The 18,687-nt window shown below is 42.7% G+C and overlaps 1 protein-coding gene across 2 annotated transcripts in view; it reads right to left on the bottom strand.

The window, feature by feature from the left end:
- Positions 1-18,554, bottom strand: part of NUP214 (nucleoporin 214) — a 46,910-nt gene extending 28,356 nt beyond the window's left edge. For both annotated transcript variants that reach the window (XM_026101800.2, XM_026101801.2), the window contains exons 1-19: positions 18,408-18,554; positions 16,394-16,589; positions 15,388-15,539; positions 14,914-15,118; positions 13,954-14,024; positions 13,585-13,648; positions 12,852-12,955; positions 12,588-12,694; positions 11,875-11,941; positions 11,167-11,290; positions 9,072-9,233; positions 7,473-7,935; positions 5,877-6,052; positions 5,068-5,159; positions 4,409-4,498; positions 3,877-4,026; positions 3,462-3,620; positions 1,130-1,233; positions 406-588 (exon numbers count right to left, since the gene is read on the bottom strand). In XM_026101800.2, coding sequence (XP_025957585.2) covers positions 406-588; positions 1,130-1,233; positions 3,462-3,620; positions 3,877-4,026; positions 4,409-4,498; positions 5,068-5,159; positions 5,877-6,052; positions 7,473-7,935; positions 9,072-9,233; positions 11,167-11,290; positions 11,875-11,941; positions 12,588-12,694; positions 12,852-12,955; positions 13,585-13,648; positions 13,954-14,024; positions 14,914-15,118; positions 15,388-15,539; positions 16,394-16,589; positions 18,408-18,449 — 2,711 coding nt within the window. In that variant the 5' untranslated portion in view covers positions 18,450-18,554. The remainder of the gene's footprint in view (positions 1-405; positions 589-1,129; positions 1,234-3,461; positions 3,621-3,876; positions 4,027-4,408; positions 4,499-5,067; positions 5,160-5,876; positions 6,053-7,472; positions 7,936-9,071; positions 9,234-11,166; positions 11,291-11,874; positions 11,942-12,587; positions 12,695-12,851; positions 12,956-13,584; positions 13,649-13,953; positions 14,025-14,913; positions 15,119-15,387; positions 15,540-16,393; positions 16,590-18,407) is intronic.
- Between the last annotated feature and the right edge of the window lie 133 nt (positions 18,555-18,687).

Here is an 18,687-nt window from a genome sequence, read left to right as displayed (position 1 = left end):
CACAAAATCCATCAGAACAGAACTTCTTCCTCTAGATACCATGCTATTTAAATGCATACATCTTAAATTTTTTTGGAAAATCTAAGAGCCATTCACTTCTTCCCCTGAATTTAGAAAGACAGAAGACAGCAGTACCTCAGCCTGGAGGCTCAATGATCCTGTCTACACTACTATAAAAATAATAGCTTTCGGGGGAAACCTCTGATAAGCAGACAGTGTGCTACAGACTATAACCAGTGAGCTTCTGTATTACCTGGACATAGTCCAGTTTCATTCTTAGGACAGCATGTCCTCCCGTACCATGTCAACAAAACATCATTCTTTGGAATGACGCACCCCTGCACACTGCTGGGAGCAATGGAGGAGTCTCAACGCTAGTCAGCAACTTGTAAGCATTTCACGTACCTTTGAGCACTGCTAAGGGAAGATGTATCACCGGGAACACTCCACTGAGATGTCTGATTACACAGTCGGAGCTGCTGCAGCCTGTTCACCAGCTGATTTAGTCTCTTCCTCTGCTGATTGATTATTTCCCGGTTATTAGCCAGGGTGTTAAACAAAGTCTCTCGCTCAGGAACTATCAGGCGCCTTAAGGAATCAGACCAAGAGACAAGGATAAAGACCATTCTATATGTCTAGCCGTAAGCAGGCATACATACACAAAGTGGTTTAGTAGTTCTAACCACTTAACTCAATGAGGTCAAACATGGTTCGGTTTGAACAGGGCAGTTCAGTTTGTCTCAACTTCATGTTACTCCCTTAGATATGCTGCAAGTTTGTTCATTTAGCTTGTTTACTACAAGAAGTTTTATTCATTAGAAGGGTATCATTACCTACCGTCACTGGACATGTTTTGTCTATACAAAACTTATTTTTACAGTTTGTTTCTGTTAAGTACAATTTATAACATGCAAGAAGCTGCAGCAAGCATGTGACGAATGTATAGAGTCAAGTAGTCTGAACCTGTGACTCCAACTGCATATCTCAATCAAGCTTTACTCAAAAACCCCTTGAAAAAAAAAGTTGTACTGTTAAAAGAAAGTTATTTTTATTTGTTGATTAGGTACTAATGCCTGATTCACTAACATGTTCCTTACAGTTGTTGTGTATTTCAACTTCAGTTACTTACTTCTGCTTTCTCTTCTGTTCCAGATGCCGATCCCACTCCAAATCCAGAACGTCATTCACGTCCTGAACAGCAAACTTCACGTACTGGTGCAAGCGTCGAATTTCCTACCATGCAAAAAGTCAGCTTTTAATTCTCTTCAGAAATCTCAGTTTCAGCCAAAGAAGCTGAAGATCCTTTGGGCTCATTCAGTTCAAGCCATGCAGCACTTAGCCATATCTCTGCCTGGAAAGTTCTATCCAGCATAACAAAACCCGACACAGGAAAAATTACTTATTAATTAGCGGGCTATGCACAGGGTTTGGCTGCTGCATTTTATCCCCCCCCCCCCAAAACTGGAAATAGTCTTTTTCATAATGCTTGCAAAATACTGCTAGGTCTTTACTGAAAGGGTAGTACAAACATTAAGCATTGTACAAAACAAACCTTATTGCAAACCTCATTTCCGAAAAACGAGTCTTTTTTTCCTACTTCACAATATTGAAGCTTCTAACAATTAAAGGTGATCAAAGCTTTGCAGGCTATTCACATGGCTCTGGACTACCAGCATTCACAGACTATGATTCATGAAAGCATTCACAAACGCTCAGAAGGGGAGGAATTAACTTGAATTTTATAGGTAGGAGGAGAGGGAAAAAAGAAATAAGCTAAAAAAAAGCAGCATAGAGAAACTGAAGTGACTTATCCATGACCATGCAGTTGCACAACTGGCACAACTAAGCCAAAGACCTCTGGCTACAAGCCCAGCTCCCTAAACAAAACCAGTGTTCTGTCTTGCAGTTGTCATCACTCCGACCTGTCATGGCACGAACATGTCTTGAAGTCTGAGCCCATAAAACGGACATGCAAACTGTTTGGAGCATTTGACTTCAGCTCACCTCAACGGAACGCTCACTGAAATACAACAATCAAGGAGCCAAGCAGCAAGGCCTGGGAAAGTTCCACCACACCTCTTTCTAAGATACTGCATGAAATTTGAATAGGACATCGCCAACATGAAACCAACAGCCAGTACTACTGTGGGCTTCGCATAGGTTTCCTCTCGCCAGCAATTATGAGCACTATGCATCAACAACTCTCCAAACAGCAAATCACTATGGCCGGACATCAGAAAAGCCTCAGGAGCTTTAAAATTCCATTTAAAGCTAACGTAAGAAGTTGACCAAGTGAGCATTTTTTAGCCAGGAGAATGGGAATGACAAGTAAACTAAACAAGATTTACATCAGACCAGAGCTGTCTTTCTAGTAAACTTCCAGAAGGTTGACCTGAAAGCCCTCTCTGTACATTCCAGTCCCCATCCACTTCTCTCCTAGTCCGTTGTTCTTTCCTCATGACACTCTTGAAATGCTTACTTCACTGATATTTAAAGACAGATTATCCTCACTTTGAAGTCATGTGCATAACTTTGAAAAGTCAGAGAAACAGCAAACATCAAAGCAAGCATACAATAACTTGCAAGACACAGCCAACATACAGCTTCCAGGTGAACAGTAGAGATCACACCTACAAAGAAGCTGCTGCATGTCAGCTCACTCCCAGTAACTCTCCATGGGTATGTTCTTGATTTCTACCGTAACAAGGATGAAATGTAATTATGTCTTCAGCCTGCTAGTCAAACTTCTTGAGGGGAACGTGCCAGCATATAAAGGACCAAATATCATTTGTAGAGCACATCTACTTCATTTTGCTTATGGGGAAATACAATAGCATATTCCTCTCATCACCAGAGCTGTAACAAAAAAAGCGCTTCCCCCCCTAGTTTCCTTCATGTCTTTGAGAGCCTCTTTAGGTACCGCTGGTTATTTTCCTTTGTGCTCTGGCTCTTAGAATATCATTTAGCTTTATGCTCCGCCATCCATGAAATTAACCACACAATTGTGTAAGTCATAATAAATCATCAAATTGCTCTAAAAAAGTGTTCTTGGAATTATTTTTATCTTCAGCAAATGCTTGATAAAGCGTTGAAAAAATTAACTGACATTTGCCAGAAATATTCCTCAACTAAAGTCCCCTGAGCAAACACTACTGGCTGAGAAGCAGAGGGAAGAGTCCTATTCTAAGCTTAGAATAGACTTGGATCTCATGAGAACTACTTCCCTTCTACAGGAGTCTTGTCTCATCAATGCAAATGGCAACAACATAGAGGAGCTTTAGGAAAGGATTTTCATCATGCCTTGCAAACTTGGGAAAACATAGCCAATCATACTTCTGCTGTACTATGCTGAAACAGCAGATACCAGGGGCATGGCAAAACTACTGGGCACTCGCAAACACAAGTCTCAATCTTATTTTATTTAAAACTCTAGATTAGAAGTTAGCTAACATGCTTAATACCTGAAGCTGTGCTTCACTCTTGGGATCCAAAGGTTTCTTATAGAGCAAGTGTAAATATCCCAAACTGTGATTCCGCTCGTTCTGTTCTCTAGCTTCTTCTACCCCTGCAAATCCCTCCAGCAAGGTTGTCTTCAAAATACTAATATCTCCATGAAGAGACTGCAGATAGAACAGATAGGACAAGGTTCAAAGTGACATTTTCACTGCCATCTCTTCAAGAAGCACAGGGGCTTCTTGAAGTGTTTGTTTGAAAGAGCAAATGCCACCTCCACGTTAAAGCAGCGTAATCAGATGCTCCATCTACATTGGTTCAGCATTAGCAGGTTAAGTAGGAACATCAGGTGAGGAACAATCATTGCTGAGAAGTTCCAACCAGGAGTTAAAAAGCTTGAGGATATTCAGTCACATTACTCACCTCTGTTGTCTCTTTAATTTCCAAGAGGAAGGTGTGAAGATCTTCAGATTCAGTTCGCAGCATCTTCATTTCCTCTGGAGTACCCACTTGAAAACAGGCTTTGGAAGTCCGAGCCTTCAGCTCCTCCATCTCCTTTTGGAAATGGGCAATCTACAAAGACAAGGAGTAAGAAAGTGCAGCCACTGAGACATAGCAAGGTCTGGAACAAATGTCGCAGCTCTTTGGGTAATGTTTTTACAGTGCCATCAACACCTGCTGCTTTGTGGGCAAAACAGGAAATTCTTCTTGGACATTATCAGAAAAGAACATCCAGTCTTTCCAGCACAGCCAGTGTTTGAAACTAAATTAGATGACCGAACAGGACACAGACAGAACCCACAGAATAGGTTAGTTATCTTGTGAAAAATCTCCATTCCGATTCCTAAGTTACTGAAAGACACAGTGGGAGCATGGGTAAACTGAAGAGAAATGTCTGTGTACCTATACAGTGGTCTTTCAGCTAAGATGAAGAAAGCTGCTTGAGAGATCTCACCTCCTCTCTGATGCCTGCTATGACAGGGTCTGAATCCTTCCACTGGTGGACCTGCTTCTCTATACCAGTGCTGGAAAGTGCTGATTTGCCCTGAAAAAACAATATTAAGGATGTAACTTTAGCAACAGGGAGCCTAGAATATTGGAAAAGGCCCACTGCTAGAAATTCTATGCAGACAGCCATCACCAGTGAGACAGTTCTTATAAGCACAAATATTCATTTCACATTAAACTAAGAATAGTATGTGTGTGTTCAAAGCAGGGCTGCAGACTACCTGGAGCTATGTAGCTAAAGCCTTGTGAAAGCAAAGGAAATTTTTGTGCTGCTCTGTATTACTGCTTTGATTGTGATATCTAATGAACTTGGTGTCTCTCTTTATACACAGTCAAGGCAATTTTTGACTAACTAGGAAAGTTGTGAACCCTCATTTCCATAACAACAGGAACAATTAGTTTCTACAACTCTGATCACGACAGCATACATCAAACAACTCTCCAAAAACATGCATACAACATAACTTTAGTCCAAATGATTTTGTGTCAAATGCTAGCTAGTTCTTTGACCTAAAAACATTCAGTCAAGTGAATTCTAAATAATTCATGGGCCATAGAAAAACATTCACCCCTCTTCAGAAAACTTCAGACACAAGTTCTCATTACCTGAGTAGAGCTTGGCTTTGCTGCAGAAGGGGTGATTTTGGCAGTCTTCTGTAGTAAAGAAGCTGAAGGCATATTTTGAGCAGGACGTGCCACTGAAATTTACAGAGAGGAATAGTAATTACGAACTCATACAATGCTTGAGAAAACAGATTCAGAGATGAATTCAGATATGAAGCACAATTTCTGCTGTCAAATCCAACAGCAATAGCTGTATGGACCCCAGTGCAAGAACACCTTCCTCAGGTGTTGTTTTACTCCCATCTAATTTCTCTACTAGACTGGCAGACTCAGGCAACAACCGTCACTCTTGGATATCTGGCTGTATCACTCCTGAAGGAACCCGAGATCTCCAGTCACATAATCATTTGAGAGATGGAATATTATTCTGTTAACAAGTGAAAACCCATCTAATTGAAACCCACTTGTGACCATTTGGAACTCTGGCCACTGCAGATGCAAGATAGGGCATTGATTTGTCTCACTGCCCAGGAATATTCATGATCAGAGCTGTATTACAGAGCACTGACAATGCCAGAACTTCTGGCTGAACTTAAGAATATGTTATTTCACATATGAGAAGAGAGATGGCTTTGTGGGGAATAAAGTGCACAAATGGAAAAAACTTCTCAGTTTCAGTACTAGGCCCATCACATCATTACAGCGTGCAGAACAGGAGGTCTGTGGCATTGGTAAAAGCAGCAGGAAAAAAAAGAAAGAAAAAAGCCCAGTCAAACCCACTACATACTAAAATTTTTAGAACATGGTTTGTAATGGAATGTTATTCCCAACAGCATGTATCAGATTCCTACCAGCAGCAGACACAGGAGTAGAAGCCTTCAGTGGTGTGGCAGGAGAGGCTGAGAGAGGTGTGGACTGGCTCAGAGGACCTCCAGTAGCAGCTTTTGAAGTGGTTGAGAATGAAAACATCGTGGAATTGGCATGACCACTGCTGCTAGTGGGAGTAGAAGTGTCTACAGCAGTGAACCTGCAAGTGAGAACAGAACATCTTTCAGCTCTGAACTGATGCCAGCTGTTTTCCTCCACCCAAAATGAAGCATTAGGCTCTAAGGAATTAGCATCCTTTAGGAACAAAAATGACTCAAAATCCAGATACAAAATTACAAGTGTAGCTACTGAAAAAAGTAGGAAGCAGCCATTTCAAGAATATTTCAGAATACATGGAACAAGAGACTGCTACCATAGATCCACCCAGTGAGCAACACCCAAATGCCAGCAAGTACTATGCTGTTTCAAAAAGCACCTCATCATTTTGCACCAAAGCACCCACCATACCAAATCTGAGTTGCCTCAGTGCCACCCTTGCAGCACATTCAAAGAGAAATTCTGCAAGAGAATAAAACTTCCATTCATCTTCAAACCTAGGCCCTCACGGCAGCCAAGTTAAATATTCAGCCAACTCACAAGCGTATCGTTTGCTTTTTATACACAATATCAAATTTAAAAAGCCATTATGAGCTACCATCAGATCCTGGTGTAGCAAAGATTTTTCTAATTAAAAAAATAATCATTTGAACCATCAAAAATTTCTAAAGATATATTTAAGTGAAAACTGCTTTCCCCAGAAAGCAGCTCCAATTAACATACCTCTGCATTTTAAACCCTTCTTTCTAAAAAAAGAAAAAAGAAAAAAAAGATAGCAAGTCTCAAGAGTTGGAAGGAACAGTGAGAATAAGAAATCTGAGAATGTTTATCACTCAAATCCATTTTGGGTAATTTCCAGTCAATATGCTTTCCTCCAGCTGGCACAAACTCTCAGCATGAACAAGCTTTGAAGATTTCAGGTCCAGTGTTCAGTGAGCAAGCATCCATTTAAAAACAAGAACAAAAGCTCTGACACCTTCTTCACTGAACACAGGAGTAGAAAAGGAATCCATCAGCTATGGCTACAGCTTCCTCTCAGCCCTGCAAGTTACTCTCTGGGTCCAGGTAAGGAAGCTTCGCCAAACAGTAGAAGCAGCTTGTGCTACCATGACCATACTAAACTCATACAAGATTCAAATCCCAGTGTTCTCCAAGAATCTTTAACCATCACTCATGTAAAATGAAGGCATGAAATTACTGTTTCATGCTTATGAAGCAAAGACACAAAAGGATAAGGTCTCTGCTAATTTGGAAAATTATCAGTCTAAATTTTGGCATCTTCCCTGGCATATTTGGCCCATGCACATAAGCTGTAGCATGAGAAGCACTGGCAGTTTTCACGGCCAAGACAACTACATCTCGGATAAAGGGGGCTTTCCTCAGGGCTCTTTCTGAAGCATGGTGGACAGCTGTCAGGGCAAAAAGCCAGAAACTATTGCATGGTCTTTAAAACCACCACACATTGTTCACGCCTGGAGTGATTTAACTACCGAAACACTGCATAATCTGCTACATCTATTTACTTCTCATTGAGGTTCACTTTGACCGAAGAAGCCGAAGGGGTGAACGATGACTTCTGTGTAACAGGTGTTGTGGACAGTGGTGGCCCAGGTGAGCTATCTGCAGCTGGTTTAAAGTTCATGGATCCAAAGGAAAAGGAGGTGGCAGTAGCTGTAGCTGTAGTTGTGCCTGTAGAAGGGGCTGAAGTCATAGATGTCTTGGAAGAAGCAGAGGAGAAAGAGAATGTTGCTGCTCCAGTCAGACTGGGCCCCAGGGCTTGCTTGGAGGCATCAGTTGCAAAAGGGTAAGGAGGGGGGTCACCACTTGTAGAGGCAGGCATCTTCACAGTTGAAGGCATAAAGGAAAATGCAGCTGCTCCACCCCCAGCAGGAGGGATACTTGAGGCCGGAGTAGTAGGAGCAACACCTGGTACTGTGTCAGGCTTTAAAGAAGGCGGAGGAGTGGTCAAAGGTGTGGCAGTGCTTCCTGCAGAAAGAGAAATCAGGAAGGGACTCATTCAGTTGTCTCGACTAATGGCAGAAGGTATTTCAAGGCCAAATGCTATTTGATGGGAAAAGTTAAGTACTATCTCACCGTTAGACAGATGGTACAGTGAGAAAGAGAAGGGAGCAGAGCTTCCAGTCCCCAGGCCTGATCAGTGACATAGCAGCTGCTCAGAGTCCAAGCCATGATCAATACTGTAATTTCCCCCAGTCGGTCTAAATTAATGTTGCCTGGAATTCCCAATGAAAAGACTTCACCTTTCTCCATTGATTTTGATGTGGTTCATGCCATCTCAAATAAAGCAGCCTGTCAGCACACAGGTCAGCCAGGGCTGCAGAGAGGCACACTGCCAAACAAAAGCATTCTCTTTGGAGAGGGAGAAGCAAAGGCAGGCTTAAGGAAGAAAACGGTGGCTTTACAAACTTTATTGCAGGCATGCAGGGAAGCAAAAGAACCAACTGATCTGCCTACCCCAGCACAGGAAACTACTTTTCATCACATTTGGCTATACATACAAACTGCGTTAAAACTACTTCTTACCACCTGCCAAGGTGATCTTCACAGTGCTGCAGAAAGTTATTGTTCAGATAAGCTTTGCTGCAGCCATACACCTTAGTTCAATATCATGGCTTCCCATAGCAAAACATAATGGAAGAAAACCATCACCTCTTTGAAGCAGACAGACCCTGCTCTGGATTAAGCACAATGCTTAATTTTAGTCCCCAAGAACAGTCTGCAGCCACTGTTGCTGTTCCAGTCATACCGCCCCAAAGCTGGGCAAGGGGCTTTCTAGAATTAGGGCATCTGGTATAACACTGGCACCTGGTTTGCTCTGGCTCTGTATGCCAAAGGTTGATTGCATTGTACGGTCTATGTGTGCACAGCCTGTGAAGCATTTGGGATTCCCTACGATAAAGAGGACTAGACAATTTCACTCAATTGTACAAGGGGGAGAACAGCACTGGGAGCACAATGCATCCAGGAACAGTTCTCCATTATCAACATAAAGAATAAATACATTTTCTGTGACAATACGTGTGTTTGAATACCAAACTTACAGGTGAGGATGACAAAGATCCACAAATGCAAGTGCTTCCCTAACACACTGGAGCACTTACCTGCCGATTTTGGTACTCTTTCCCCTTCTATCAATAATGGCTCTGGAGTCACAATAAGCGATCTGACCCCAGGGTTCTGGTTGATCATGTAAAACGGGCAGAGCACACCGTCCGTAGAGAGCAACATCAGAACTGGAGCTGGAGCGAGGGTCTTCTCATCACCTGCCGAAAACCATACATATAAGCCGTACAGTCAAAGTTTCATCTTCTGTTCCTACTGGCATCACCACCATCGCCTGACTTGCTTAGCACAGTAGTTACTTTATCTCCTTCTTGCTTTCACTTGCACCTTTGGTCCCTTGCTTCCCCATGAATGCCCCTTTCTTCTTTATTCCTTCCTTTTCTTGATTTTGTGTTTCATGAACTCAAAGATGACGGGTTATTTTAACAATTCAATATAGCTTGCTAAATATAGCTTGCTAAATGAAAAAGCCAACTTTTACCCAAGAAATCCTGTACGAAGCTTTTTTTCATTTTGTAGTCATTCTTGTTTTCACCTATATGCTGCTCCCTTCTCCAAGCCTTTCAGCAATCCCTGTTTCATCGGGTCCTGTCAGATCATTAACATTCATATATATGAAGTATGAAAGCAGAATTGCTAGGTAGGAAGCTTTTTTCTTTGAAGCAAGCCAACATAAAACGAATATCCTTCTGAAAACAACAGACTGGTGATCTGAACCTTTGATGTAAAACACTTGGATTTTGTGCAGCTACGGTGGCTTTGAGCCTAGTCTGCTTCAGTTCAATAGTCTCAGCACAGTTAAAGGCCCCAAATCACTCCATAGATTCCTAAAGCATTTTCTAGAAACGTTTAACAGCTTAATTCTGTGCTTAATGCAAATCTGTGCTTAAGAGCAAGTCTAGGATGCAGGAAAAAGCCCCTATGATCATCCACATGGGTTTGGTTTTTGGTTTTTTTGACCAGTGCGTTGGATGGCCAATTTCCTCTACCTATTGGCTTTCCGGGGAAAGTGTGCTGGGGAAGGGCAGCTTCCGCACGGGAACAAACTCCAGGACAAGTGAGGTTTATTTTCAACTCAAACTTGTTGCAAACTGCAAAGCCAAATAACGTGCAGCCAAAAAGGAGCTGCCTGCTTTCAGTGAAAATACAGAAAGCACATTAGCAAAAGCCTTCTTCAGAAGTCTTTCTAAAAGCTCTAAGGCAGCACTACCTGGGCTTAAAGAAGCTGTCCTGACAGATTCCTTAATTCAGTAAGTATATAGATTAACAGAGAATGTTTCAAATTCCATTTTGCACTAAAGTACAAAGTTTGACCTGAATTCCCTACTGTAGATTTTCATTCAGGTAAAGGCTGCCGCAGTTCTCAGTTAATCAGCACCCTCTTGACCGCAGAACTTTCCACTCTGCCTAAAGGCATCTCTATTTCAATCTCTCTCTGGCTTTCAAGATTCAAAATTCACTAAGGTACAGTACAATAGCTCAGATGCATCTTCAGCTTCAGTCTCTGACAAGGTGCTTTCAAGAGCCTTCAGGCAGCACAGAAGGTACAGCGGTAATACAAGCAGCTGGATGCAAGGCACAGCAGGGTACAGTCAATTCAGGCCTTGTGCTTTAATGCAGAATTAAAGCCTAAGCATCTACCTCGCATTTACCTCAGCGATCCTTGCTTTCTCAGACTTTGGAATTAACCCACTTTTCCTTTAGGTCAGTGCAACTGTACTTCATACAAAACAGTTCTGCAACACTACATACACTACAAGCATAATGAAAACCTTACAGGCAGTTTGAAACCCCTGGTGTTAAGAATGTGACCTCTTTAAGCTCACTATCATCCCAGCTCTGAGAAACACAGACATAACCTAGGTGCTTTGTTTTCCATGACTATTATTGTAGTATCCCAAGCTGCCAAAAGGTTTGAGGAGAAAATGTTTAACCCTTAGCCATTTGAATATATGCACAGAAGTAATCTCACACATGCTGTAGGCTTGGTATAAAAAGCCAGGATGGATTCTCTGTGTCAGTCTCCCTTTCAGGGCAGCGTCCCAGGACTGCAAGCATCAGACTGTCCCCTCAAAAATATACCACATATTGCTATTATTAGACTATTTCACAAGAAAGACTAGCAAGACTTACTGATTGGAATAGGCATGTTACTGGTGTAGTCTACAGCAACACCAACGGGCAGGGTGTCATCGCTCTTATCTGTCACAGGAAGCTCTGCTCTGCTGGAGTCTTCCAAAACCCATGATTCCCAGTTCTGTGAAAAGCAAGATTGTAGTTTTGACTACTGCTCTCCCATTTCCAGCCTTCTTTGGAATACTGGTCAAGTGTTCTGAAATATGAAACTGCAAAATAGCTAGAGAGCAATATTTAAACTTGTCAGATTAACAAATGTCAGAAATATCAGTGCCCTTCACAGATAGAGCTGCGATTTCCCAAATAGCACTGCATGTCAGAGTCGAGGTCAGGCTCAGAGACAGACGTAATGTTTCACTTCAATTGCTGACCTAACATGAATTGTGAGTGTTGACCTTGATCAAGTTTTTAGACTGTCAAGTGAATAACGAAAAATAGACTTTTGCTACTTGCTTAACAACATGCTGTGTTTCTGTTTACCCCTTCTCTTTTTTGTCACTAGGAACTCTTGTTCTTTTAAGGTTTATGTTTATCTTAAGATTCCAGGCAACTAAGATATGAAAAGTTGGGGGGTTTTTTCTTTTCTTTTTTTTTTTTTAAACATACCATTTCCTCATACACTGATTTTTACATAAAATTTATTTCATTAGATTTTCTAGAAAGGGGAAGTACATATATGCAAATGCAGAAGGAAGAAAATACTACCTGATCCCCTTGTCTGGCAAGAATGCTGACTTCTGTGGAAGCTGCCGATGCTGCCAGAACTAGATCCCTGTGAGTATGGAACCAAATAGGTTAAAACCAACATAACAGTCCATGGTGAGGTCATCAGCTCAATTAGTTATCACCTACTCAAATTCCTAACTAGGAATACAGTTACAACAACATGTAAGTGACTTCTCAACCAGCACAAGCTGAGGGAAAAGTGACTGGCAACATTGCTTTAGAATAATTTTAATGAGTCACTAGGGGCTGACTCCCCTTGCCAACTAATGATTTGACAGTCATGGACCACCAGTATCTATCATGATACAAAGTCAGGTGACTGAAAAGTTAGGAACAGCTTCTTCACATAGCTACATGATTAAGCAAGACAGAAGGGCATGCTTTACCTAACATAAGACTTTCAGTCTCAAAGGAAATTGTTACAACAGATTTTAAACAAACCATCTTATGTACCTGCAGGCAAAAATTTATGCATTCGCACTGCACAAATGACTAAGTAGGCAAAGAAAGCAAGCATGCAGAAAAAGTAAGCTGTACTTTCACAAAATATTTTCAGAATAGCAATTTCACTCAGCCCATGTTTCAGTATTATATAGCTTACAGCAGAGAGAAATACAATACAAGGAGAGGCACGGACTGTTCCGAGACATGCATAATGATGGAAAGACGGTATCACGATTCCTGCGACTCACCATTCCTCAACATAGTTGAGGAAGTAATGATGTTGTCTCTCAGTGCAGCTCCCATAACAAGGCTCCATGAAATTCACAAACTTCTCTGGTCGCTTCTCTTCCTTTTTCTGTAGGGCCAAAATTGATAGTTTACCTTCCAAATAAAGAAATCAAGTCAATCCCATCTACAAGAGGCTAGCATGGATAATGAAAGCAGCTTGCCATTGCAATGAACAGGTCAAGAATAAGCAAACATTTCTACAGTTGTGACTTGCTGGCACTTACAGGCAATATGGCTACGACCACTTCTGGGGGTGTTTCCAGTGTCCCATCAGCAGCCGCATATACAATAGTGAAGACATATGTACCAATCCACAGTACATCCAAGACTGAAAGAGAAGGAAACAAATATCTCATGACACTTCCTTTTACATTGATTTTAACTGTGCATAGCACAGAAAACTAATATGACACCACAAACCAAGGAGGAATCACTGAAGTACCAGGACCCCGGAAAACTGCAACACAGAACAGAAGCACTTATTTGGTTTGCTTGATGATATCACAGGCAAGACAAGGCCAGTGTTTCCAAACATGGACAGTGTTCTGGCGTATCCAGTTGATGTGTTTTTGTTTTTCTAAATTTACTGTTCTGACGCTTTGACATTTTCCTTTGAAGACTCAAAATTAAGAGATGACATTTTCAGAAAATACAAGAATTGATTTATGTCCAGAAATCTTCATACTAATGTGCAAATCCAACCGTCCTTGAGTACAACCTATCACATCAGTGAGCAACAACTAGGTTTTTAAAGTGCAGTCTAGAAACAGACAGGGACTTTGGCCCACAGTTACTTTTTCTATATAACCCAGAGATAAAACACACGAATTTTTTTTCTTTAAATAATTAAAATCAAGTTGTAACTACATAACCAGTGTACTATGCAGCTGCTGTATTTAAAAACATAAAGAGGAATGAGTAAAATGTTTAAAAAGAGGAAACTAATTAAAGACATACCTTTAACAGGATTGTCCGAGTCATAAAACGGAGGACAAGGGATGACTTTTTTCTCCTGTAGGTTCTGCAAATAAAAACAAAACTACTCTTAAACACAAAGAAAAAGCTACCAAACAAGGCCAACCACAAGTTTTGCAGAAAGCCCAGAGAGCTGGTTTTAGACTGTTTCACAAGCTCTTAACATTGGTCAGGTGCCACCCTGAAAACTCTACTCTTTGGGGCAACCAAACTAAACCCAGCATTGATCTAAGACATGTTAATATTACTGAAGTGATTGGTCAGCTTCACACAAAAAGCTGATGGTGAAAGAAAATAAAGCATATTGAAAACTAGTGAGTGGACGTAAGCCTTACCGGCAAAAATACTTACAGGCAGATATTGGACCACAGTGCCATTTTGCTTCCCTACAGCCAACTGCTTTCCCTTCGGGCTCCAACACACTAAGCAAAAAAGAAGAATTTCATCAGCGCTAAGGAACTGGAGAATTTCAAGGCCCACAAAAGCAGGACCAATAAACTAAATACCACGCAAGTCTTTCCTCATGCAAAACCCCACATATAAAACAATTCCTTTCTGTCGCTATCACGGTCTTGCCTATTCAGTTACATACAGCAAGAGGAGTTGAAATTCTTGGCTTTCAGACTAATGGAAGCTTCATACGTGTTTAAACTCCCCTCACACCTGCCTCCATACAGCCTTGCATTGTCCTGTAATGGGTGCTCACACCCACCTGTGTATAAATCAAGTTCAATCTCAAACACATACACTTAGCTTGACCCAAATATACAGGGACAAATCAAACAGACAAAGAGGCTGAAAAAAATACCAAAGCTGTCACAGAGATGCACTGATTGGCTAAACTGTGGGGTTTTTTTGTTTTTTTTTTTTTTGAGGGGAGGGGAGGAGGAGTGGTAAGTTACACATGTGATTTAATCAGCACAGTTTTGGCTTATTCTAAGCCTGCCCAGGGTCAGGACCAGAGCAGTGTGTGAAGCATTCAGTCACAGCAAAAACAAAGCTGCTCAAATCAAAAACCAATGGATGACAACTGTCTCTCATTTGCCTACTTCCCCACAAAAATGACGGCCAAGCTGAGGGAGAGCAAACCACAGGCAGACACAATCGGCTCTAATTCACAAGATGCAACCCTTCCAGTCAACTAGGAAAAGAGCAGCTATATTGCAACAGATGTTTTCTGAGTCCTTCACCTTTGTGACAATTGGAGAAAAAAACCTCCTCCTGAGACAGAGAGCCTGCCTTCTTACACCTACCAATTCATTTTCACTCTTAAACGTCTGACAGTCTATGTTGCCCAAAGCTACCACTCACCGGATGTAACAGCTACAGAGGAAGGCAGCGTGGCGTACACTTTCACGGCATCTGTGACCTGCAGGACAGAGATGCTGCCGTCGGACAGGCAGATGGCCACCATAGCAGGACTAGTAGGGTTCCACTTCAGGTCATTGACCATCGCTGCGCTTCCCGAGTCCTTGGCTAGTTTGTGATACGCAAATGCACGTTTCTGCTGTTTTGCCTTTTAGGAAAAACAAATTCATGAGATATTCTTGTGCTCAGCTTGGACTAAGTTTTCCCAGACTCATAATCCAGCAAGTTTTTGGCCTTGCTATAAATTAGTGACAGATAGGAATAAGAAGCAAAATTGAGTTTACCGAACAATTCCTTTACAAGACACCTGCTTGCAGAGAGACAGAAAATCCCACCCAAAGTATGTCATTCCTTCTGCTGCAGTCTCGGGGGGGGGGGGAAGGTGGAAGCCAGGGGACCACTTTGCGTATACTTTACCTGATTTAAGAACGTGCGGACATCAAAAAAGCCAATGAAGGAACCGATCTCACTGGACATCATACAGACAGACAGAGTGAGATTATCACAGCTTAGAGCCAGGTGCTGCACAGGAAACTTCATGGGAATCATGGTACTCTGAACATTCTCAACTTAAAAACAAAAGGAAAAGAAGGTAGGATGAAGTGGTCAAATTTGAAAAACAACAAGAGCTGCTCTTTTAAAACAATATGGTTGGAACAAGTTTATGCAAAAAAAAAAAAAAAAAAGAAAGAGAGAGAGGTATCACCTAACATACAGTCCTATAAAGAGCAGCTGTCAGAGTGGAAATATGGAAAATTCACTGTGTGAAAGCAAACTCTTCACCTCTACCAATACAGTCTCAACAGACACTCTCAAGTTCTTAAGAAAACGCCACTTTCCTTCCTCACTAACCTGGAGGAAGGAGAAAATTTTAGGTTTTACTTCAGTGAGCATGTGGATACTTTGGCTGATACAGTTACTAAGGAAAAGGTGAGAATGAAGACAATTTTGCACTTAGGTTGTGAGCTGGTGGAACAGTGATTTCTTCCTCCCTTGCAGGACAGTTGTTTATTCAGAGTGGATAACTCAGTGCACGAACTCTGTCCCACTCCACTTGCACACGTCTCTAATATTTATCCAAGTTCACAGCCCCAAATGTGGCTACCAAGAGTGTAGGGCTGCAAGGAAAGGAGCACACTCTCACATAGGAAAAGACAACTTTACCGTATGGCACTGAACATAGGAAACGAAACCTGAATGACATCTGAACATGAGCATACAGCGTCCTGACAGCATGATCCCAATGACTATACTTTGTATCAGCTCAAGCTGCAGCAAATTTTCTTCCTGCATTTTTACATAATAAAACCCAGTAGCTTCAAATACATAACAAGGACTATGTTGGAAGCCAAGAGCTCCATATCATGAAAACCCATATAGAGCTGTTGCTACAGAGAGACTATGAGACATAAAAATGCCTTACCAATTTTATTGGGATCTTCTCCCAGCTGATTTTGCATGAGAAGATTTTTAGTGTGAAAGATCTGCAGGCTGGTTCCTCCACCAGCAAAGACCAGCCCATATTTGTTGGACACTGCAAGGAGGCTGGACCGCTCTTTGGGAAGATCATCAGGAGCATCAAAGATCCGGACCTTCTTCAGTGCTCTGAACTGAAAATCCTGTTGTAACAGAGTCAGGAAATAGTTGTTTGTATGCTGGTGAAGGGGAACGGTTTACTTCAGCTTCTCTAGGACAGTAAGTTGAAAGGCCTCTCCTTAAGAGCTGCAAAACACCCCCAAGGCAGAGTCCAGACCCACACTGTCACTGTCCATCCTATCACATTTGCTGTCTTGTACACTCACTGACGCTTCATGTAAAGAAGAGCTTGTTTTCCATACCCTTTTAAGGTGCACCTTATTTTATCCACAGAGCACCTACAACTCCCATTACTTACTTCATCAAGAAAACCAGTGGAAGTTATGTACATCTCAAAGACAAAACTACTGAGTTTAAAATGTTTTACTGTAAGTTCCAGGTGTTTAGCCTTTTTTTGTTTTTGCTTCCCCCCCTCTAATCACACAACAAAACAAATGCCTACACTTCCAGGAATCCAAGGCATCTAAGACAGACTGAGACACCACCACAATTTTTTCAATATTAAAAATACTGCCTGAATCTCTCTTCCACCCATCAGCCTGTTTTCACAAAACCTGTAGGAGTTCAGTATGTCCAAGACACCTAACCCTCTGTGAAACATACCTGAAACTACCTAATAGATACCGAACAGAGAAAAGGGAATGAAACAGAGAAACATACAGCACGACTAAATATAATGCACTTCCCTAAAGACCCAATCTACAAAGCACGCATCTATCTAGACGCATCTTTTTTACCCCTGTAGTAACAGTTTATCATACACAGAACAGACACAGTTATTCCTTCCACTCTCCACCAGTTATTACTTTGTATAATCAAATGTATTTTGTGTGCTCATTTCTCTCATAATTTCCATTGTAAAAATGGGAAGAGCAGAGCGAGATAAAACTTCAGAAGTTATAAAGCTACAGAAACACAAACTGACTGAATTAAGAAACAACAGTTACACTACTATAAGGTGAAATGTCAGGCTCCCTTTAGGAATGAGCCTGTCCTCCCAAAATGTCAATCACTGAATAAAGCACTAGATCTAACACTAGTAACCCAAATTAAGCACCTGACTTTTATTTCTTTTTGCCAAAGCACTGAGTAAGTACCTTCCTGCAACAGAAGGAGGCTGCCGAAACTCAGGACCTCCAGCAAAACAAATAGCTTGACTCCCTTGCTTTTGGAAGTGCCAGAACAGAAAGCAGCTGCATGAAGATGCATGTGAGCTTGGGGCATCTGTACAGACAGCCCTGTCTCACCGTGTCCCCCCCAGTAACACTCTGGGGCAGAAGGAAGGGCTAGGCCAGGACAAGACTCCAGTTTACCCTTCCTATAAGTAGCCCCCACACGTGCAGGCTGTGGGCATGTCTACTGTTCTCAGAGGTGGGGGAACCCAGCACTAGGCATGTAGACAGGAGGACTGATAAACAGCATCAGTCCTCTCCCCAAATAACCCCCCCAACTCCCCCATTTTCTCTCTTTAAGATATCAACTGCCCCAAAATCTATGAAAAAGAGCAGAGCCCACAGCCAAGCCCCTTATCATCCTCACAGCTTTACCAAGTCCCCTCCACCGCAGGCCAAGCCAGCCCCCCCCTCCACCACCACCACCTGGCCTGTCCCAAAGTCTCCTAAAAGGTCCTTAAGTGCTCCACAAACCCCGAAACGCTCCCTCCAAAGTCCCTACCCTCTCCCAGCCCAAAGGCCTCCCCGGCCTGTTCCCCCCTCCGGCCCAAGGACCCCCTCGGGCCTGCTCCCCCCTCCCGGCCCGCGCCAGCCTCCCTCCAGGCCTCAGCCAGCCCTCCGGACGACCGCCCCCCTCGCGGTCCGCCTGCCCTCGCCCCCACCGCTCACCTTCATCTCCCGCTCGGGGATCACGTCCATATCATCCCCCATGGCGACAGCGCCGAGAGCCGCTATACCCCCCGCGCGCCCGCCAGAGCGCTCACTTCCGCTTCCGGCGGGGCCCGCAAGGCGCAGAGCGGGGCGCAGCCGCTCTAGCCAGCGCTCTTGATGGTTCGCGGCGGCGGGAGGCGGGGCGAGTCCTCCAGGGCCGCAGGCTTCCCGGCGAGGCCTCCCGGCCCGGGGGGCGCCGGCGCTTTAGCGCTTCTCCCTTCCAGGCCCGCGAAGAGAA

The sequence above is a fragment of the Dromaius novaehollandiae genome, chromosome 20 (genome assembly GCF_036370855.1).
Source record: "Dromaius novaehollandiae isolate bDroNov1 chromosome 20, bDroNov1.hap1, whole genome shotgun sequence".
In the NCBI taxonomy this organism is placed as follows: Eukaryota; Metazoa; Chordata; class Aves; order Casuariiformes; family Dromaiidae; genus Dromaius; species Dromaius novaehollandiae.
Note: the sequence above shows the minus strand (reverse complement) of the source record. Positions and strands in the feature narration are given on the sequence as shown.